General features: G+C 46.9%; 1 protein-coding gene across 1 annotated transcript in view; it reads right to left on the reverse strand.

The window, feature by feature from the left end:
• JARID2 (jumonji and AT-rich interaction domain containing 2) overlaps positions 1 to 21,046 on the reverse strand; it is a 234,870-nt gene extending 213,824 nt beyond the window's left edge. The window contains exon 1 of the mRNA XM_076330593.1: positions 20,496 to 21,046. Coding sequence (XP_076186708.1) covers positions 20,496 to 20,540 — 45 coding nt within the window. The 5' untranslated portion in view covers positions 20,541 to 21,046. The remainder of the gene's footprint in view (positions 1 to 20,495) is intronic.
• Positions 21,047 to 23,790: the final 2,744 nt, after the last annotated feature.

Below are 23,790 nucleotides of genomic sequence, written 5' to 3' on the forward strand. Positions count from 1 at the left end.
CTAACTGGTTAAGCTGCATGTTTGAATAAGCCATCCTAGCACAGAAGCGGCTCTAATTCTCCACTTCCATCACTTTTAATTAAAACATCTGAAAGATTTTCAGAGTTTTGTTTTGTACTTCCCTCAGCCTTGAACATCAGCTAAGCTATTTAAAAGAAAAGCAGACTGGGCAGCCACATATTAACGTGCCTTCTGTCAACTGAAGCACGGAAAGCAGCTCTCTCCTACGTTACAATTGCCACAGCAATAGGTGAGCACACTGGCAATGGTGGGAATCAAGCAAAAAGCCATGTATCACCCCAGAGAGCACGCATCAGTGTTTTGAGTGCTCACTACCGCTTTCCCAAGGCCAATTTGCTGCCTCCAAAGCCTCGGTGCTTCGTTAGTGACACCACATTACCTCCACGTTCCTCATCCAAAATCCAACTTCCCAGTACAACTTTTTGAAATACTATTTTTAACCATGTGCTTCTTGAAGTTTTTTGCATTTCCTAATATTAAATACGAAGTTCTTGCCACACAATTGTCTGTCTCTCATACAAATAGGACAGAAGAAGAAGTATGCTTAAAAAGCACATATCCAGCAATTTTGCATTAACACTGTGAGAAGTCCATGGGGAAGTAGCACCTACCTCAATTAGTAGATTGAGCCATGTTTTCAAACAAAGCCTAATTAAAATAAGCTCTTCTGAATCTCCATCAAGAGCCAATTCACCAGCAAGGGGACGATTGCTTAACACAGCCTCCTATGATGAAATACGTTCCCCACACTGGTACAGCAAAGATCCGCGTTAACACTGACAAGACTATTTCCAAAGCCAATGCATTTACAAGTTCAAATATAAAGCTGGAATCCCAGTTTCCACTACTTCCTCATTAGTGGCTTAACATATTGGAGTGGGGGAAGAAATCTTAATAAATAAGAATAATAAAAATGTGTATTATACCTCAAACATTACTACTGCGTTTTTCAGGACAGCTACATGTATCCATGGCTATATGTAACTACCAAACTGCTTTCTTTACCAACATGATTTGGCACGGTACCAGCAACCCGAAGGGCAACAGGAAACCACGAAGTTGATTTTGCTCAAAATTTGAGTTTTTCTAAAGCCTGGTTATACAACAATGCATGTTTTTTTAAAAAGAAATCATTCTGTAAATAATTGGGTTTCATTTTTTAAATATTCCCATGAAGCAGCTCTAACTCTAAGCTCAAACTCAAGGGTCAGCTGGGACTTGCAGCAGAAGCAAGGATGCTGCAGTGGGCAGGGATGCAGCAGCAGCCGCCCCCGGGACAGGCAGTGCAGGCAGCTAACCAGCCTGCCCTGGGAGAAGGGGAAAAAGACCCGTTCCCTTTCTGCTCCTTCCACCTTTTGGATTTAATAGCCGTTTCTTTGTTTCTGCCACCCGACCTACAGAAGAGCTGAGAGCCTGAAGAAAAAATAAAGCTGAGGGAGACCTCAGGAGGTGGGCTCGCCTGCCCCCCATCCCCCCAGGGAGCACTCGTGGCATTCGGGACAGAATTTGGCCTCTTATTAGGGTCCCCCACAGCACAGAAGCCTCATCCCTGCTCGACTTCAGGCCGCTCTGTGCGGGGATGGGGCACGGGAGCAGCCACATCACGGGCACAAACCTCACCTCCTGGCGCTCCGGCACCCGTTTTCTGCCTGAGAGGACTCCCTGTGTCTCACAAAAGCACGCTTCCACCGCTGGGGGATTACCATAGCGGCCTATCCACCACACCGTGCACGCAATGAAAACAGCAGCTTCCCAGCTCAGCCTCGCCTGTGCAGGCATCACCAAAGGCTGCTCTTAACTGCACCACGCTCCCAAAATACAAATGTGCTCAGACACTTTATTTCCATCCGTGCAAAGCCAAACTACTGCACTGTGAGGCCAAGCAGGGCCCTAATGTTAAAAAATGGGCAGACCTTTTGCCGAGGAGGTTTTGGTTTTTCTTAAAACCACCTCCCTCAAAAACATTCAACCCATTTCCATCTCTGTCAAGAGAAAGCGCTATGCGGCAGTTTCATCAGCTGCAGTTTAAAGCCCGCTACCTTTCTTCCCCCAATTTATAGACCGGAGGGATGGACCCAGCACTGATGCTCAGCTCCTCCAGGTCCTGGCTAAGCGCTTGCTGCCGCTATACCCCGCTCAGCACCCCCGAAGCAGCCCTCCCACACCATTTCCAGCCCCGCAGCAAACAACAAATAATAAAATAGCAACAGAGACTCCAAGGGACTTAAATGGTAGTGCTTACAGCAACTGTAAATGAGGTGCGGGAAAGGGAGGGACAGAGGGCACCAGCTGCCAGGTGGGGATTTCTTTCGGCTGCTGCTGCTTTTCTAGCTACAAAGCGCTGGCAGAGGGAGCGCTGCAAGCAACTTGCTCCCTGCAACAGCACGAGAAGAGGAGGCTGGTCATGTTTTGAGCCTGAGCCTGGAGATAATAGAGGCCACAAGAGCAGCAGCAAGCACAGGGAGGAGGCGACTCCTTCTCTCATGTCTGCTGTGTTACAGCAGCTCATGTGCCTCAGTGAAGCAGCAAATCTGGAGATGAAGGCGAACTCCCTGCCTTCCCACTTCACCTGGCAAGACTCAAGAGTATCCTTGTCACACATCACACCTGAGGAAGTGCTGCTTTAGCCACAGGCCAACGGTTTAGCCAACAAACATGGATACTACCAGTCATGCACTGAGCTAAACACCGTTTGCTCCACCATAGGAATCTGCCTGCATTATGGCAGAAGAGCTTAAGCCAGAACACAGCTTTGCCTGGCCATAAAGACCAGCCAGAATAAATCTCATAATCTAATTTGTATATGACGGTGCCTAAGCTATCCTATGCCCACGTTGTTCAACTCAACCCATACATGCCCACTGAAATGCCCGTCTGCAAGCATGCTTCCAGGCAGGTGAGCCTCCCTACAAACCAAACTCGGCCCCTCCAGTGACACTACTGCACCCCCAACCAGGAAAGCAATAGCTGCCTGAACATTTCAGCAGCAGCCTACACAAACACCATTTAGCTCATTTCATTTCCAAATGCAAAAAACAAGTCTCCAATATACAGACAACAAATCCCCACTAGCCCATTCTTACATTCAATTTGCATAACAGATTACTCTACAGCATTAGCAAAATTCCACGCTGCAAGCACATTTAATAAAATCATAGCGACGACAGCTTAAACAGCGCATTAGTTAAAATTCCTGCAATGCCTATTATCGGTGGAGTTACATGATACGGGGAAGGGTGGCGTGCCCCAATGAAACCTCACACACACAGCCAACAGACTGCAACAAAGACTGGAAGATCACATGAACGCTCCAAGAGAAAAACAATTTAAGACCTGAACCCCCGCTTCTACCCCGCAAAAGCCAGTCTGGTGTCATGTAAGCAAAAGCCCTACTCCATGCTATATTCCTGGAACCTCAAGCAAAGGAAAGGAGAATTGGTAGAGGAACTGTGTGCTCGGCCCCACCACGGAGGCATGCGTTGCATTCTTAAACAGCACCCTCTGAAACCAATCTTCGTTACTCTCTAATTGGCTGGAAGGAACCTCGTTCAAGCCTTGACAGCCAAAAGAAGTACTCTGACTTCTGGTGACCATAGGAGGCTGTTAGCAGCAACTCCTCCAATTGACAGTTAAAGGAGGGGGGGGGGGAAATCTGCATTAAAGCAGTGAATTATTTAATTGTGACTGCTTACAATAATCAAAGTACTAGCAAAGAAGATGCACAAGACAGGAGGAGAACTGAATTACTCGCGTCCGAGGCAGGTACAGTGCAGTAATTCAGACGCACACATTTACATGAGTCAGGGCAAACGCTGTTAGAAGAGGGGACTAAATTGAAAAGGATCCTTAAACCATCTTACTCCTAAAATATTTTGCTCTAAGGCAAAACACGCACCATGTATTTTAAAGCATTAAGACACTAATTCTGTAAACAATAATGCCTCCAGCATGCACACCGCGCGCTGGAATGGATTCCTCAACTTGGCCTCATCACTTATGCATCTGATGAAACAAACACTGACAGCTTTTTTGCATTTGTAAAGGCCCCACAGCAGCTGTGGTGATCCCACCATAGAGCAATGAATTAAGCCTGAAACCCAGCTGGGTCTGCACAGAAGCCTTTTTTGCACAATACAGCAAGACTATCATTGTTAACCTAGGCATTACTGTAAAATATTCTGCATTACATTAAGAACAGAGATAGAGATGCCCTGGAAAATTAGCTCTAATAGGCAATTTATAACATTTAAAAATATGGATACCACATTGATTGCTAATTGACAACAGATTTCATAGTTTCATTTACAGACAACCACAGTGAATCAGGTAATTACAGAATATCGCTTAAGTAGGAAACAAAGCAAAATTAAGAAATAATGCACATTAAAGTTATAAAACATACGACAAACTTCTATAAAATGAATGTATAAACAGCTAAAATTTAAAATAACTATCAAAATTATCGATCTTGAGATCAGAAGGAATTTGAGACAGACTCTTAGAGGAAATGGACGTATGCGTGCTTTCATCTAATACCACTGTTAGAGTTTCTTTTGGGACTAAAGCAAGCAGCTTAACGCATTAAATAGTAATATTTAGTCAATATTGATTATATTATTTTTCCACTTTACAAGCACATAAATATGTACTGAAAAAAGAGTCACAAATGACTTGGGAAAAGTAATTTGAAAGTAATTAATTGAAAGAGAGTTTTCATAGACAGAATACATTGGTTCAGAACTCAAACTCTATTCTTCCATTGCATTTAACATCACATTTAAAAGAGAGGCCAGAGAAATCCAAATAAAATTGCCTACTTTATAAAATAGACTATTCAGCTCATCTTGCTTAGTTATTAAGAACAATTCTTTATGACTGAACCACAAAACCATGTATTTTTCCAGGAATGCACAGAGACATGCAAAAAAAGCAGCTAAGTTGTGTAAAACACTTAGAAGAATTCAAGTTGCTATCCCACTGACACGAAAAAATTTTAAGCCTGTCCTCACAACTTCTCAATGTGAGGAAACCATTTCTCTGGGTACCACAACAGAAATATACTTTCTGATTTCAAGTAGTACATAGGCAGATACTGTGCGTGGTTTGCCTTCCCCTCGTTTCTCCTTCTTCTAGAGGATTACTCAGCTAAGTATGTAGACTTCCCGATGACGACTTCACACAGGCTTCCAAATGGTGACTTCCAAAGTAAAAGTACCAAAAGAGCAGTGGAGAGCACCGATGAAGCAGGAGGAGGAAAACAAAGTCACAAGGAGCAATTTGGAAATAAGCAGCTAACTCAGAGGTAGGACTATGGTTAGCAGAAATAGCAAGATGAAAAATATCTTCCGTTTACCATTTTTGAAACCCATGCATTTCTCCACAATGCAGAACTGATCTAGCCAGAGAAACTAAAGTCTTATTAACAGAAACCAAAATTACAGGCAGCAACAAGAAAAAAATTAATTCCTTTTATTTGTGGCATTGCCTCTGTTCCCAGGCCTTTTTTATTTTCAGCAGGAGGAACTGAGGGGAAGGGAAGGGGAAGGAAGGGAGAGAGAGCAGAAGGTAAAAAACTTTAGGGGAACAAAAAGTGGGGGGGGTATTAGGGAGAAAATGAACTTCAGACTCTGTGCCACGTTTGGCTAAAATGAAGTAAGATCCAATTGGCAGCTTTTGAATATATGACCCTCCAAAGGCAAGCTGTCAGTTCAATAACAGTTGAAGGAAATAAATGGACAACTCTGTACTGTTCTGAAACTCTTGTGTAATGAAGTTACAGTTTCATCCTGGAAAATGGCCAAAAAGCATAAATCAATGAGCAACCAACCTTGTATCATTTCTATCACAACAGTAATAGCCATCCAAAGGTAGGTTGTTTATTAAGCCCTAGTAATATTTGTGTTGGTCCTCCACACCAGAAAGTTAAACTGACAATAACAAGGAGACTCGCTGTGCTGAGAAAACATGGGCAGAGGCACTTTTCAGAAGTGACAATAAAGCAGCTCTTCAATCTAGTCCAGGAAGAGCCAGACACATGAATCTTCTACAGAAAGAACAGCGAGATTACCGACCTCGCCAACACAGAAGAGCTGAGAAAGTTTACTTAGATAGGCATTAGACAAGCCAGGCACTGGACAATATAATTAGAAGAGGCCGTATAGCGTTACACTTTGCTCCAGAGAACTTTCTCATGCTGCGGCATAAACCAAGTATGAAATACGTGAATGCAAGAAGAACAACTAAAGATTTGTTACAGGTACCCCTGAGAGCTGATACTTGCACCTTCAAGAACCTAAAGGTTGTGTCATTGTGGAAATATTCTTCGTTTCTCTCTAGGGACTTCCTGCACGAACAACCAACCAAACCAATTTTAAAAAAATAAATAAAAAAAAAGAAGCTATGCAAATGACAGAAACTTGGGAGATGCAGATTTAAAACCCTGGTTTTGACAGTTTTATATTCTCTTATCTATGACAGGATTAGGAGCCCTGATAACCAGTCCACTATAACTGAGATTTCTCTTACTAGATGTTGTCCTAGTTTCTAAGCTGAACAGTAGGTCAGTCAGCCAGTCTTAGAATTGTTCTTACAGTCTTTTGTCTCAAATAATGACAGCTATTCAATCTTCTTTCTTACATGCTTAAAAATTTATAAGATATTACTTCTTGTTTCAAAGGGCTGCCTCAAGAGATCACCTATTATTTTGTTCTTTTCCTTAACTAGACTAGTTTATGCATAGGCTTAACATTATTCATGTGTGTTGAAATTAAACTATGTATTAACTCCCTCAGATCAACTGCAGATCCTTGCTTTTCTTGAAGAAGGTGATCTAATCACTGAGAAAGTCTAGTGGATTGGGAATTTGGAAACCAGCTGGAACTATCTCAACAACATTCTTCCACGGAGGAATGAGTTTTCAAAGCTGAAGTGCTATATGCTATGTTGCTTTAGCTTTGTAACGCGTGGGTTCCTGATTAAAATACTGGGTCTTCTCTGGTGGGAAAAAGATACCTGGAGATTTGGAGAGCATGGAATAAAGGACGAAGTGGTGCAAAAGTATGAAGCCTTTTAAGGAAAAAGGATAACCTTTCAGCCCAGATGCGATTTACTGCTCCATGGGAACAGAAGAATGGTGATAAATCATCTATACAGAGGATAGTTGAGAGCAAATTTCAGAGCACCTTCAAAAGCATGCCTGAACAGACATCTTCAAAGTCATCTTCCAAAGACAACGGTATAGTGTGCTCATATATATTCTTCCATTGTAAAAGGTGAAGTAGCACTTCCCTCCTAAGCTATCATGCCCATCAGCCAAGCTGTAGCTGATCTTCTGAAGGCATGACTACAACACTATGACTGAGGGAGCACACAAAAATAAAACCAGCAAAAGTATTGCCAAGATGGCTAAAGACAGGGACAGTGGTAGGACCAAACTGGGAACTCAGGGCAAGCCATCCTCTACACAAGCAGAACTCCAACCATGGATACATATCCTGGTCATTTTTCTCACATTATACTAACCTTGGTTTCACAAACTGTGCCAGAGGGCAGGTTAGCTCTCCAGCGCTGAGCACACTCATGCTTCCCTGACAAAGCCCCAGATGTAGCTGCAGTCATGCTTGTAGTGTGCAGGCAATAAAATGCCAACGATCTGAAGCACCTCTGAAAAGAGCTCATGTGAAGGAGACAGATTCTGCAGAGCTGATAACCACGCAGTCCCTCAGTTGGTACCGCATACCTACCTGGGGTTATGCAAGGTGAACAGGGACACGAAAAGGATAGAAAGAAAAGAAAGAAGCAAAGGCATATCCAGAAAAAAATCTTCCAAAAAGCTAAAAAGCTTCTGACCACTTTGCCAGGGAATCCCTGTGGTCAACTCAACACTGTTCCAGAGGGGAAAGCAGGACATGTACGGACAGGCGTGCATGCAGAAACACCGCTCCTGGTCCCATTTAGGCCAGGAGGCAGAGCCTAGCAGGAATGGCCTTGAACAGTCATCAGGCATGAGTAGACCAGGGGTTATAATGCACTAACAGATGGGCTGTCCGCAAGGGGAGAAAACAACAGACTCATCCCTGGCAGGATCTGAGAAAAGTTGGTGAAAAAAAAAGGAAATAATAGTTTATCCCTTCACGCTCCTCCATCCAAATTAGTGAACCAGTAATTTCCAAAATGCCCACAGGGACTTAATTTCACTGTACCCTTGACTGCAAGAGTAACGGGCATAAAATGACACCACAAAAGGAAGAGGAATCAACAAGAATATAAGAAAAGATGCTTGTGAGGGGAAAAAACATGATTACCTACACCATAAACACATTTCCTTCTTCTGCATGATACACCACCAGCTTTCACAGAAGCCAGCTGAAGCAGTATTATAATGAAATACTAAGTATGCTATAAAGAAGTTACATTACCCAGAAGACTTTAAGAGACCACACTTTTCTTAACATATTTATGCTGAAAATTGTATTCCTACTCTCCAAAGCAACAGGGCGCAGAAACCATTATACCTGGCCTGCCACACAGCCTGGAAGAAATCTGACCACCTTTAGTTATTTTGGAAGGTCATACTCAAATGGAGACTGCAAAGATTTTTTCAATAATGGAAGCTGTGCACTGGTCAGTCGTGTCACATAATGCTGCTCTTGACTGAAAGAGCATGAATATTAATGTTTTATAAATAAAAGCCTTTAATGTATGTGAATTATGAAACTAGCTTTTCCTGAATGCTCACATCAGCAGGATTCGACTTCCCAAAAGTTCATAAAAGGACTGTAAAAAGGTATGAGCAGAGCCACGTTCTACTTTTCCTCCACAGTATTTGCACATTAACAGCTTGCTGAGCCTTGCAAAATGTAAGTACACAGCCAGTATTTTCTATAACCAACACTCAAATTCTGCACGCAGGCTTGAGAGACAAGTAGCAACAGTGCAATCCCTCCCCTTTGGGAGCTGCCCTCAAAATGAACTGCAGGAACCCTTCCTCATCTCCCCCTTTGGCCTTCAGGAAAAGAAGAAAATACTGCGACAATAGTTCATTTTGCTTTCTTGCAAAGAGATGCCAGCAGCTTCATAAGAGCTAATTTCCTCTGACAGAGACGACGTGGATAGAGGAGCCCAATCGGAGAAATACACAGAAATGAGAGAAAGAGACTAGAAGACATGGCATGGGACTAGAAGACAAGAGGGAGGGGGGGTGGGGAAGTGAACCATAAAAAAGGCCAGTACTATGCACACGTGCACACTATAATGAAGAGTAAGGAAAGAAAAAGAACAGTTACTACATTTAAATAAAATATTAAGAGAAGACGCTGGAAAAGCAAAAAGAAAAAGAAACAGTTCAGAAAAGAAAACAGGCAGGACTACATCTAGTAGAGCCATTAAAACCATTAAATGGCTATCATCCTCTTAGAAAACTAACATTCCTGCCTGCAAATACTTGCACATACTCTTGCACAGGAATGGCAAAATCTTGAGCCCTGAAAAGCACTTCGGCATGTGCTTAACTCACAAGCTCCAAGTACTTCAACTGACGTCAGTAAGAGTATTCATACATTTGAGACAAGCATGTGCTACAGCGCCTTGCTGGATCGAAACTGAGGGTGCAGTTCCACATCTCTTTTTAATCCACAGCAAAGCCAAAGAGGTCCTTGTGCCCCACCGTTCCCTTAACTGTGCCACTAAAAAGTCTTTGCAGGCTTGCACTGAAACCAGACCATTTAAAGATGAGGAGGTGGGGGAGGAAAGAAGAGCATTGGCTTAACTACTTTTTAAGCCTGATAATTTCAGTGACCCTATTTCGTATGCAGCTCTTTAGTTGTATTGATGTGGCCAAAGCACTATACCACGAAGGAAAGATCAGCCACCAGTGCTGGCTTCAATGGTGAGAAAAAGGCATGTGATGCCACATCCTGATGTTCCTATAATTAAAGGAAACCTTGTTTTTTGTAGCTTCTTGATTTGACATGCTTTGGCCTTCTCACAGTACTTGGGAACCTGGGGCAAAAATACATCAGCACTTCAGTTCACTTGCACATTCAATAGACACGGGTTGTTTTAACAAGAGAAGCTATCTGAACTTATTCTTCAGTAGTACAAGATAAAAGAAATAAAGCCATGGGAAATTTCTGGAGGAACTCCCTTCTGTAAGCAGGTCCTTGCTGTAGAAAGTAGAACGGTACACTGGCTTCGCTTCCATGGTGGAGCTCCTGTATCGTGGGGTGGGTGCATGTAGGTGTTGAATTAAAACGAGTACTTCTTCTTCTATCACATTTAGCAGTGGAACTCAGCTTCCAGTAGCACAGCTATCTTAATTTTATTTTCTTCCCCTTTTTTCTTGTTTAAGTTTAAAATTATTCAAATCCTATCTAAGCAAGCATAACACGTAACAACAGTAGTACATTTTTAATCCTCTTCTAACATATTTTAGCACTTTGGAAATGATTATGGCACTACCATGACCACAGGCACAAACATTTTCAGCTTCATTTTCACCTGCGTGGCCTACCTTCATTTCAACCTTATTTAATATTCACCATGCTTCCAGCAGTAGGACAGTACAGCAAAATCCATGCCCGAACAATCCTTAGAACAGACAAGGACAGCTAATTTTGTTTGCTAGGAAATAAAACTTATATCTTGACTCCTATTTAGTCATAATTTCACAGCCCATTTAAGCTCACACTATTGCTAACAGAAGCAATCCTACCCCTCCCTTGCCGCTTCATTTTGTGCCCCTGCAACACCTTCCCCAGAGCAAGTATTTTTACAGCTACATCACAAACTGCAATATTAAACGAATCCACATTAAAAATCAAACATATTTTGTCACATCAGTTTTAACCTAGAAAGTCCCCAATCTGTGGTGGGAGCTATCACCTGGTACACATGTTGGCCTGCAGAAGAGAGGGGGAACAGGCAACCAGAGGAAGGCTACACTGCTTCCTTCAGTGCAGTGCAGGCTTAAAGGGATCATAAAACCATGGCATTAGGCAGCTTACTGGTCTCCACATTCACAACGCTGTTACCGAAGCTAAAACGCAAAAGCTACACACAGGACATTTCCACCACAGATAGGAAGAAGGGGACAGTAGAACAGGACTGGACAGCTTCTCTCAATGGCTACTTCTTTTTTTCGTAGTTTTTATTGGTTCAAGGCATCACAGACAGACTTGAAAAAAAGAAAAAAACAGCTTCAAAATTATTTGCCATTAGGACAACCATTATTTCTTTCAAGTTATAAATAATTCACAAGTTACAGTTACTGTAACATGCTGTAACTCCAGCTTTTAAGTAACACGAAGCCTCTTGTCTTACAAAGTGATATTACTGTGTCCCCATTATATGTTGAATAACTAGAACGAAGAAATTAACATTGGTAAAAGCTTTTCAAACTTAAGATAAAGGCCTCAGTAGCAGAAAGACTACCTTCTTCTTACAGTCTTACTCAACTGTAGTACAGCTTTTAACAAATGATTACAGGAAATACTATTCCAACACATTAACTTCTGCTTTTTATCCAAAACTGAAAGGGATGTTCCCTGGTCTCAGAAAGCCAGTCTGCACAATGGCAATAGGCCATGAGAATTTTCATCATTATCGCCACGCTTCGAGAAGGGGGGAAAAAGTGACTATCAATCAGAAAACCACATCTCAGGCTTCCATCTATGTCATCCTTCTGTGAAAAACACTCACATTAAGGCCAGTCGTTTGGAACATCACCCAAAAAGGAACCGCGTTCAACACCAGCTTAGTTATCAGTCAAACTACAAACAACAACAGAAAACCTTCTTTTTGCTTGGCTTTAAGTTTTGTAAACTCAAAGTCTGGACCAAGTTTTGTAGGGCTGAAACCAAAACAGAAGCAGTTCTATTTTTTTTCAGCTTGAGTCAAGTTAAGAATTTAATTGATCTGGCATACGTGCAGGATTGGAAATTTGTATTACGGGGGTTTTAGCATGCACACTGCAGCTGAGAGATTTGGCTTACAACTTTGACGTACCAAAAAGAACTCTGTGAGACAAACTGGCTGAAAGTAATATTCATGAAATAAAAAAGGCAAGAAAGAAGGAAACATATCCCTTCTCTAAATCACCCTTAGTCTGCCTAACATGCACCTTATACAAAGAAAAAAAACTATAAACATATGGTGGTAACCTGCAGCAACTTAAAACTCTAAATGCAATTTCTAGACTATGTACTTTTTGGGCATAAAGATTCCCAGTTTTAGAACAGCATAGAAAATTATACGCTAAATATAACAACAAATAAAAATAATGATAAACATGTCAAAGAGTGAGACACTGGACAGCCTCTTGTCCAAGACTCATGGTTTCTGTCCACTTTATTAGTAGCAACCTCAAAAAATATTTGTACATTGCAGTTCACTTGACTCGCACGCTTTACATCTGCAAGTTCCTCTTTGTATTTCTTAAAAATGCAGGCCATTCCCAAACATAGCTAGAAAATCGTTATTAGCTGTTTAAATGGAGTTGCCAGGGCCGAGGGAAAACTGAATTCCTGTCACTGAGGAGCCTCAAAAGCTTACTCTCTTGGTTGGACTCCCCAAAACGCAGCATGACTAGCAGGACGCCTAGCATGAGGCTGAAGTTTACCCACAGCAGTAGCAGCTTTTTTATCCAGAAGTAAATAAAGCACAATCCTCAAAGAGAAAAGAAAGTCCTTCTCCTAACATACAAATGTGGGAAAGGGCAGAGAAGACAGTCCCGTTCCTGTGGGCAGTGAAGAAAAAAAAAGTCCAAGTCAAAATGCCAGTACACAACATTGTCCAGAAATATTGGGGAGCACATATCTCTACTCTCACTCACACAAATCTGTTTTAAAAATAGACACAGAGCTGATTTCCATATGCGTATAGTTGAAAGAGCCAATAATTTCTCCAAATTCACTCCCATCATTCTTAATTTAAAAGCATGCATTGCTTCAAAACTAATCTGCAAGCAAAGCTAAAAATGAATTGCTCGTAATATATAGTTATCCTAACTTGGCTCAGACAACACAGTATCAAAGTGCAAAACTAAGATTAGTAGATTATGTCAGAATGAGCTCCCATGGTTTATTTTTGAACTTTATAAATATTGTTAGCCAGTCATCATAGCGTGTGTGTGCCAAAACACGCTAATCTACAACCATCACATCATCCAAAATATGTCAGACCAGCAAGGCAAGCTGAAAGAACTGAAAGCAGAGCACAGGGACACGAATGCCACAAGCCCTCCTGGAGCACAGCAAACGGGCCACGGTTTCTCAACTCGATTCTTATTATTTGCATTTCTTCCAAGCCTTGAGGAAGTAAAAGCAATATAGTAACAGCCACAGCTCCAAAGCTGCCTTTTTGCAGAGCAAATCAAGGGAAGAACCTGGCTGAAAAGACCGCAAGAACCCAAGTAAGATAGACCAAGCAGATTACACATTACAGAGGACAGATGTTTAGAAAGGATTAAGTCATGCCCCTCAAGTGATGCAATTATAAACTCTTCTGGTGGCACCGTCACCTTTTTGCTAAACCGATTTTAGCAGTGTCAAAATGTCTGACTGCAACGGTAGCAATCCTACAGGCACTAAACCAAACCTGACCAGAAACTACTCTTGCTCCACAGGCCTGACCTAAATGCAGAAAGTGTATGGAGATCTTAGAATAGGTTTCTCATTTTGTTTTCAATGCATTTTTTTAATCACACAATCCCATTTTTATGCCTGATTAAAGGTTTTGTTTCCCCCAATAAAAATACGGGATACGGTTTATGATGTGTCAGTCCGGGATGAGATGTTTGCTGCAGAAATGCTGAAGCAGTTTCAGATGCCACTCTTCCCTATGCGAACCGGTAGAATGATGATTTCCACCTGAGCGTTTTTTCCTTGCTTCCGTGCTCAGCCAAGCTGGTCACTCCAAACGGCTCTCTGCAGCAGCATAAATTAAGCTGATAAACTTCGCACAGGAGCAGATGGGGTACACTCACACCATCCGTCTGCTCGCAGACCAGGGAGCCGTGATCTCTAGCCGAGAGCCCCAAGACACGGCGTTCAGCGTGGCAACGCTCTCAGCCACCGCTCGGCTTTGCCACCGATCGTGGCCACGCTTGCAGGGCAAGTTGAACAGCAGCATTTTACAGCTTCGGACCCTTCATCTGCATAAGGAAGCAACAGACAAAAAGAAAGCACACGTGGAGGGGAAGAGAGCTAGCATATTTTCAAACAAGCCCTCGCTGCTATAATTAAAGGGTTTATTCCTTTCCCACAGCCCACCACTGGAAATACCAGGCCTCTGCCAGATTACTGAAGGAACAACATCAGAACAGGACGTCATTACACGAGGGAAAGTGTGAAACCTGAGCAAGTGAAACGGCAAATGGTTTTAAACCTTCTACCTACTGATTCATTGAGAAAACGTTTTTGTGACTGACTGACTGACTGAAATAAACCCACCCCTACAAATGAAAACCAAGAGTTCCCAAATAAAACCTGCCCGTTAAAAACCAAGAAGGATCACATCCAATATTCCCAGTAGTAATGAGCCAGCAAAACAACCAACCCATCAAAGATCTAAGAGAACACCAAATACATTTTGGCAAGCACATTATTTCCTGTATCTGAATTTCAGCGCCAAGTACTCCTCACATACTAGACCTGAATTTTACAAGCGATTCGCAGCTTTTAAGTTTCCTGGTGGCTTCCTACCACTTAAAAACGCTTTAAATAAAAAATGGTAGTAAGTATAAAAAGTATATGCGTACCATACCCCATCACTCACTTGGACATTAAAGTCCAGGTACGTTTTACCCTTTTCTCTAAAGTCGTAACAACAGGTTAAGGGGCTTTGTACTGAAGGTGAAGAACTAGATCATAAAAACTGTCAACTGAAGTTTTGGCCTGTAGCATAGGGACATTTAGGGCCATCACCATCAGGAAACATTTAAGGGAAGCTCAGGTTTGGCAACACTGAAATTTGCATTATTAGACTTGAAAGTTAATATCCCATCAATCTTACACAGAGGCAGCCAAATCCATCAGCGCTATTGTTTTCAGACTGCCCACTAAGGCAAACAATGCATCATTTACACTTGGTTTACATTTATAGTTGGGAAGAAAGCCATGCATAGGACTAGGGGGCAAAAACCAGAATGTTTTAAACGCAAATTTGGATTTCGCAGCAATGCATGTATTCCTCTGCAAATTCCACATCTGCTAAAGCACACAAAAGCTGGGTGCTTGTAACAAAAAATAATAAACGTGTCTCTGCTTTCCCTTTCCCTACTTTAAAACTACCTTTAAGCCTCCCTTTCACTGGAGTGCTGCAAACTGGAAACTTCAGAAATGAAAGCAGCTGGTGTTTCCCCTCCCTCCCCAAGTTCAAGTTGATTGAATTCAGTCACTATACAATATAAATGGCCAAAAAAAACCCCAAATCAACCCCAAAAAACATTTCCCTCCTCCTCAAGAACTTTCAGTTATGTTCAAACCAGGAAATATCAGTAATGTGTATAAACAAAATATAAATTATAAACCTGGAGTCTCTTTAGCTTCAGACTATGAGATTTAAAAATTGACCTACTTTATGTAATACTCCCACAGCTGAGTCATCACAGTATCAACTGGTCTCTATCAGCTGCAGGGTATGATCATCACTCAAAAAAAAAAATCAAGTATCCGTACTGAAATGCACCTTTTACTTTATTATTATGTTAAAAATACACTGTTCATCTAACAGTCCAGACCATAACTGGGGAGGGGGAAAATCTTGAAGAAAGTTTGAACTGCGTAAAGTAGTCCCTGTATAGCAGATGCTGTGCCTCGTAGCAAGAGCCCATAAGCTACAGGGCAGAGCATTGGACGAGGCTGCAGAAATACAGATTAGTTCCATGTCTGCCACCGTTACAGTACGTAGCTTCAGGCAAGTAATTTAGACTTCTTTCTGTTTCATCAAACAATAAAATGGAGGGAATGCTACTGCCTTACAGAATCAGCTGATGTTTATACCACACTTTAGCATATGCATTACATTAGCCGTTATTTTACATCTACAGAAAAGAAGGGGTAATATATTTTTAATACTAGCTTAGTAGGCCTCATAAGAGAAGGTGAAAGTGCTTAATGAACATTAGAAACTTGTCACAGAGGCCTTGGTTCATTATAATTCACTCCGGACAGCATCTTACGCAGACTTCTGGCTCACAATCCATCGGAGCGAGTAGGAGTCCATTAGTATCTCAGGGCAAAGCATTTGTTGATAGCAAAAAGTATATATTCCTTCAAAAAAAAGTATTTTAATTACTAGTTTCTAGTTATGTGCCATCCTATAGCCACTTACAACATAACGCTGTAGTCTCAACAGATCAGGAGAAGGTTAAGAGGAACCCAAACTCGGATCTCAAGTGCAGCTAGCATCCTTACACCGTTAGCTGAAGTTATACATACGAAAAAAAAAAATGAGTTGAGCATGCTATGCTGCTGGAATCGTTACTGCAAGCCTAAAAAAGACCCAGCACAAGAAAGCTCCAGAAAGTTATTTGAAATAAGATGCCATGTACACTGAATACTACCTCTGCTGCCACCGCTGTATTGACATTATTTCTTGTAGGAAGTGGTCAAACTTAAAGCACGCTGTCAGCTGTGGGGCTGGGGGAGGGAAATGAGGAAACTCCTGCATAAAACAAAGCAGGGCAGGAGGGTTGGGCTGAAGCCCCGGGGTGCCCAGGGCCGGGCCCCCGCACACAAACAACCCTTACTCAGGGGCAGGTGGTGCTGCGTGGTCACCATCCCCCCCAAAACTCCCTGAGCCCACCTGAAGCACGCCCAAGCAGAGAGCATCGTTTCAAGGGCTGCAGCACTCACAGGAGCTCTCCTCGGATGTCTGCAGCAGGCCAATCCCGGACAGGCCTTGCCGGCCCTCTGTCTGAGGGGCTCACCAGGCCGTCCGTAGGTGAAGCGTGTCACCTCATGGCAGACTACAGCACTTTTACCTCTGCAAGGACAAGGAAACAAATCACACGAGGTGACAGTACTCCTTAATTATATTTTGCCATCTGCTACGGTGGCAGAACTGTGCAGGTATTTAAAGACAGTAATCCAGGTCTGATACTCTGAGACCTAAGCCAGCAAGAACAGAAGATTTGCTGTTCGGCATCACAAAAACGGGCAGAAGAATGCACCTGTGAAATTACGCTTAAGACTTCAAAGCTTTTCATTTAAGAACTATTAATTCCAAGCGCATACTGAATGCAGTCTGGCTTCTCGGCTGATGCTTTACAAAGCTGTCAGCTTTCTGAGGCTTGAGCCAAAAGGCAATATTTGATATGTAAAGATGTTTGAGAAGGAGGAGGGTAAAGTGAGAAGAAAGATTTGTATGAGTCAGCCATAGTTCTTTTTAAAATTAAGTGATAGCGTTTTTAAAGCACAGAAAAAGAGATACATACACGGATTTCCTCATTCCTGGGTTATCAGTCGCAAAAGATAATGCTCTCAAAGTTTAAGAGAACTTTTAATTGCGACCACTTACGAAGCGGGGAGCCAAGCCCTGCGACGGCAGCCTGCAGCGCGCAGGCTTTACTCCATTGTTCTCACCACCTTTTTGTTTTCAGAATTCATTTCACAAATGCCGAAAAGCAGCAGCCTGAACAGGCTCCGCTCCCGATATGACAACCCGCAGTGATACGAGGAGCGGGGCCACCGAAGCAGCACTTGGTGCCTGTGCAGCCGGGGACACTCGGCCGGCCCCCTCGCTCCTCACGGCGGGGCAGCACCCTTGGCGCAGCCCTCGCCGCAGGGGTGGGAGCACCGGAGCCCCGCGGCCGGGCAGTAGGGCCCGACGCTCGGCGGACCATTGTTCCGCTGCGGCCCGGCAGCGGGGCAAGGAGGCCGGCGGCCGGGCCCTTGCCGTGCCACGGGCCGGCGAGGTGAGGCCTGCCTCAGCCGCTGCCAGCTTTCCGCGCCGCCTCTCCCCGGGTCACCTGCGACGGTGCCTGGGTGCCCGGGCCGGAGGCCTGCCCCAGGGGCGCGGGGTGTCACCGGTGGGACAGAGTCTGACGGGGGGGGCGGGGTGTGTGTGTGTGGGGGGGGGGGGGTTTAATGGCCCCGACCCGGGACGAGCGGCCCCCGCGGAGGCCGGGACGCGGTGGCGGCCCCGACCCGGGAGCGGGCGGTCACACCTGCAGCCGCGCAGGCGGACAACAAAAGGCCCGGCTAAGCACCGGCGAGGAGACGGCGGCGGCCGCCGCAGCGCCCGAAGGTCACGGGCAGGAGGAAACGTGCCACGCGTGTCGCCACGCCGCGTCCCCACGCCGTCGCCCCCGCGGGGCGACGTGACCGGCCCTCCCCGCCACGCGGGGCGGCGGCTGCCAACCTCCCACCCCGAAACCGGCAGGGCCGGGCCGGGCGGCCCCGCACCTGCTCACCTGGCCCGGGGCCGGGCCGCCCCCTCCCCCGCAGCGCCGCCGAGCGCTGCCCCGGGGCCTCCCCCCGCCCCGCCGGCCCGCCTCGGCTCTGACGTCACGCCAGGGGCGGGGGGGGGCGCGAAGCGGGGGGGGGGGCCGGAGCGCCGAGGCGACGAAGATTCCACGGCGCGCAGGCCCTTCCCTTTGTGACGTCACGGGAGCAGGGCGAACCTGGCCAGGCGGCGGCGTGGCCGGCAGCCCGCGGGCTCCCGTCACAGCCCCGGCAACCTGTTGCTGCCGCCGCCGCCGCCAGCGCGCCCCGCCGGCACCGCCGCCTGCGCCCCCGCGCACCGGCCTGCGCGTCCCCGCCCCCTGCCAGAAATAAAAACGGGAAGGGGGGGGGGGGGGGGTAAGGGAAAAAAGCGCCGCCGCGAAGTTGCAACCGGGGAGCACACGGCACATCGTCCGCCCCGCCGCGCTCGCCCCCGTCCCTCCTACCTTCCCCCGGGGCGCGGGGCCGGCGGCAGCCGCGCTCACCCCCTGCCCGGCGGTGCGGGAGCGGCGCCGCATTGTTCGCCCCCGCGAGCCCCGGGCGGCCGCGGGAGCAGGGGTTTGGGGCCATCCTCCCCCCCCCATTCCCCCCCATCCCCCTTCCCCCCCCCCCCATCTTAATTATTAACACCGCGGGTTCCTCCCTCCCCCCGCCCTGCTTTTGTCTGCCTGCCTGGGAAACGTGGACGCCTCGCGTGTTTCGCCAGACTTTCCACCCGCCGTTCCCGTTTCGATGCAATACTTTAAACTCGCCGGCCCCGGGCTCCCCGCTCCTCTGCAATGCGGATGTATTTTAATTCGGAAATTTCGGGGGGGGGGGGGGGGGGGAAGGAGGGGGGGCCCAGCTCCGAAATAGCGCGCAGCCCCCCCCTCCCCCCCCCTCCCCGGGCTGCGTTTCAGCGGGGCGGGCAATCGATAGCGGCAGTCAGCTGGAGTCAACTGCAGTTTTTACCAAACCCGTATAATACCGAGGGAAAGTGTCCCGAAGGTCACCCTCCCTGCCAAGAAACACCCCCCGCTGAAAAAAATCGGCACGGTCGACAGGCGCGATATAAACTACAACTTTTAAAGCCTCGCATCAAACACACCCGAAAGCGAGGATTTATACACCCCCCCCCCCCAATGAAGAATATTTTTTTTAAACGTGGAGACAGAAATCATTATTCGCTTTACTGCATATTTGGCTAATCCCCTCAGTTTTTCCAAACGTAAAGAAAAACTCCCCTACGCCAATCAAAACGTAACTGGAGCGCGAACAAAAATCCAACTATCCATCCACATTTATATGTTTAAAGGATTAGACAATTACAAGGGATTGGTTAAGCGGTTGAATAAAGAGAGGCAGAAATACAGCCCGGGCTGCGCTGGATCAGCCCAAATTCTCGAGCCACCGTAATGAATCGTTTTAAAACTGCGCCGAGCCATTTCCCCCCGTTATTAAAGTCAACCCCGAGGACCGCGTTCCCCACCGGGCGATCCCCGGCCGGCTCGGTTTCTATCGCAAGGCGGAGGAGCGAACGACCACATGCAGGCGATGGGATGTGGTAGTGCGAGAAGCGAGCTCGCCATAACCAGACGCTCGGCTTCAACTTAAAGGGCTTTCGACAACCGCCGCCGCCGCTTCACCAGACGGGGATACGCACACGCAGATCGTGACAAAAATCGCCTCCTTTCGCATGCAAAAGCGCCGTATTAACAAAACCGCTCGAAAATGCAGTTTCGTGACACTATCGCGGCAGCCCCCCGAGCTCCCCGCCTTTCATCTAAAACTAGATTATGATTGTGTCATTTGAGGTCAATACATTTATTCACTGGAGGAATCGCTACACAAATCTGGTTTTATAACCGAACTGGATAGGTGGCTTCCCCGTTAAAAGGGGCCCCTGAAACTCCCCCACCGCACCACAGAAAAATAAAATTCAGTATTACATTTGTTTCGAAAGCCTTACAGCTGCAGGATTAGCTATAAACTTGACATTCACTGCCATTTCCTAAAACCGGGAGTCAAATGATATATGTTACGACCACTTACGTATTTCTTTTGAATTATATTCCTCTTGGGTCTTTCTTTGCTCATTCTGGTATCCAAATTCTGATTGCAAAAGGGGACAATTGCTTCATGAATTAAAGCCGCGACAATTTAAAAAAAAAAAAAAATACCGAAAAAATCCTGGGGGGAGGGGGTTGTTTGTAGTGGTATCTTGTAATCCGACTTTCTTCCCTCACAATGTGATTCTCCTAGCAATAAATCCGAGAAATGGGGGACGACAAAAAAAAAAAAAAAAAAAAAAAAAAAAGACGAATGCGAAGGAAACAACAAAAAAAATTCACTTTAGTGAAACATCATAATGGAAAATTTCCCCCTAAACACGAAAAACGACGCCCTTGATATCCCCTTTTCTCTTTCTCAAGCCACCTAAGCGATCTGCAGGTCCTTAGTGTCAGAGCTGTAGTTACATCTTGGAGGAGGAAAGGGGCCGAAAGGAGAAGATAAATAATCAAAACGTTGGAAGTCACGTTTGTGCCGCTGCAGCAGGGAAAGCGGCAGAGACAACTCCAGCAGCGGCGGCGGCGGCGGCGGCTCCGGCGGCGGCAGCAGCAGCGGCGGCGGCGGCGGCGGCAGCGAGGGCTGCACGCACCGTGTGTGTCTCCGCTCCTCCAGCTCCCCCCTAACCAATGAGAACAGCTCTCCGGCAGCAACTTTAAATGGACCTGGCTTTTTTTTTTTTTTTTTTTTTTTTTTTTTAATATATATGTCTGCGTGTGTGTGTGCGCGCGTGTGTATATATATACACACACGGGCACACGCGCACGCACACGCACACACACACACATACATACATACATACACCGCTTAGGGCCTGGCCTGAACTCCCAACCGGGACAGGAGCCGCAACGCCCGGCCCCCGCTGCGTCCAACGCACGCAACAGGCCTCGCTAAACACTTCATGCGGGTCAAGCGTCACGCGCTTCCCTTTTCTCCCCCCGACCCCTCCTCCCACCTCTTTTTTTTTGGCATTTAAGCGCGGCCACCCGGCAGCCAAGGTCGCCGCTAGCCCTGCGCCACAACCCGAGCGAGGAGTTTGGCGACGGTCCCTCGCCGCGCAGCACGCTCGGTCGCCCTGCCCTGCCCTGCCCCCCTCCCCGCCCCGCCCCGCAGCAGCCTCTCTCCTCCCGTCTGCCAAGGGCTCTCCTTCCGCTCCGTCCCTGCGCCCGCCGCGCCTCCCGCGGCTCGGGCATGCACCGGGGCCCGCCGCGCTGGCAGCACCTGGCCTCGCCGGCGGGGATCCGCGCAGGGCCCGAGGATTGTCCTTGCTCGCGGGAAAGTTGTAGTTCCCTCGCCACAAAATGGCGACGGCGGGGAACTACAGCTCCCGGCGTGCCCTGCGCGCCCGCCCGTGCCCGCCGCCGATTGGCTGTTGCGCGAGGAACCCCCTTCGCGACGCTCGTTTCTTTTCTCCCCCCCCGCCTCTCTCCGTTGGTTTCCCCCTCCTTCTTGTCGCCCCCCCTCCCCCCCCCCCCCCCCCCCCCCGGGGCGTTCGGTGGTAGGGGCGGCGGGTTGCTGTGTGAGGGGCGGTTGGGCCTTGCGGCGTGTCGGTGCGGAGGCGGCGGCTGCCGCCGCCCCGGGGAGGGCACGGCACGGCACGGCAGGGCGGGCGGCGGCGGCGGAGGAGGAGGAGGAGGGGGAGGGGGGAGAAGAGAGGGGGAAGTTTATTGGGAATCGCTGACGGGGAGTGGGGAGGCAGGCAGGCGCCGCGGGAGGCTGCCGGGAGAGCGCGGGGATTAATGTGTCTGGGTTGGGCCGGGAAGCGGCGGCACGAAACTTCGTGTCTGCGGGCTGCGCCGCCGAGGAGGCGGCCGGCGGCGGGCTCGGCCGTGGGGCCGCCCGCTCTGCCCGCCCGCCGGGCGGGCGGTGTCAGCTCAGGACAGGCTGCCGGGCTGCGCTGTGCGAGGCTCGCTCGGTGTGTCTCAAAGGTATCCTGAGGTCGCGCCTCCTCCCTCCGGAACGCCTCTGCCGCCGCGCTGGGCTTGCCCGGCGGGAGGGACCCTGGCCCCCGGGCGGCGGGGCCGGGCCGGTGGTCCGGCGCGCCGGAGAGTAACCTTTTTGTGTGGATGTGGGCTTTTAAATCCCCGGCTGTGCCGGAGCTAGGGCACGCCGCGGAGAGCCGGGCAGTTTCCCAGGAGCAGCGGGCGCTTTCCCCGAGAGGCAGAAGCGCTGCGGGGAGCGGGGTCCGGGGCCGAGCAGTCGACCCCGGCTGGGGCAGCGCCGTCCTGCCCCTACCCCCGGCGGGCTCACCCGTTGAACTAGCTGGGCGCTCAGGGGAGTTGGAAGCGTGATGTCAATGTAAAGCCCTGAAGTTCAAATACTCGGGTTTTTTTTTTTCCCCAGTAAAACAAAAAAAGCAGGAAGCTGAGTGCGAAGTGGAAGGTGCATCTTCAGAGAAAACACAGCAGTTCTTTAATGGTGGATTACATCTCTTCCAGGGGTAGGGAGGAAGGAGAGTAACTGATGGTTGGCCTGGTGAGGTATCACTGTACTCAGTGGCCTTTTGTGCTTTTCTGTACAACTCACCGCAAACTATGAGGTGCAGTGCCTCTATGCTGATGAGTACATTTATGTAATGCTTCACAGACTTCACCCTGTCTTCCGGATGCAGTATATATGTTCACATCCCTTCTGGAGAGTATTACCTCTGCCCCGTAGGTACGAAAGCTTTTGTGTAAGGCTGTTGAGTGGCTGTGCTCAAAGTTAGGAGAGCAGGAGTCCCAGGACTCCCTGGAACCTTACTCACTGGCTCTTAGTCCTCTGTCTTAACCATGAGGCCATCCCTCCTCACTTATGTAGATAAGTGAGCATAGTGTTCTCCCTTTACCTTAGAAATAGGATGCAAATCGTGTTAAGACACTAAATGGAAAAAATCAAGTTATGTTATAATTTCTTAGTTTTCCCTTCACTTCTTCATGCTTACTACTAATTATTTTAGGGCTTTTTTTCCTGGTCTTGTTTAATAAAAAACTGAGAAAAAATGATCTGTGCTTGGCCTCATCCAGCATCAAACTTTTGTGGTAATACTACTTGTGATCAAGTTAATCTTTTGAAGCCTTTTCTATTAGGCCTCTTGTAGGAAAATATGCATTATTTCTAAGTGTAAGTCTGAAGAGAGATTTTTGTTCCTGTAAATTGGAAATACGTACGTTTCTTGTAGGACTGTTTGACTTTCTGCCCTCATTTTTCTTAAGGTGTTTATGGAGCTTGAAGGTCTAGGACGTACTTGGAAGAAAACACTTTTGTCTCAGGTTTTCTTCAATTAATAATGATGAGTCTG

Source organism: Aptenodytes patagonicus, chromosome 2 (genome assembly GCF_965638725.1).
Source record: "Aptenodytes patagonicus chromosome 2, bAptPat1.pri.cur, whole genome shotgun sequence".
In the NCBI taxonomy this organism is placed as follows: Eukaryota; Metazoa; Chordata; class Aves; order Sphenisciformes; family Spheniscidae; genus Aptenodytes; species Aptenodytes patagonicus.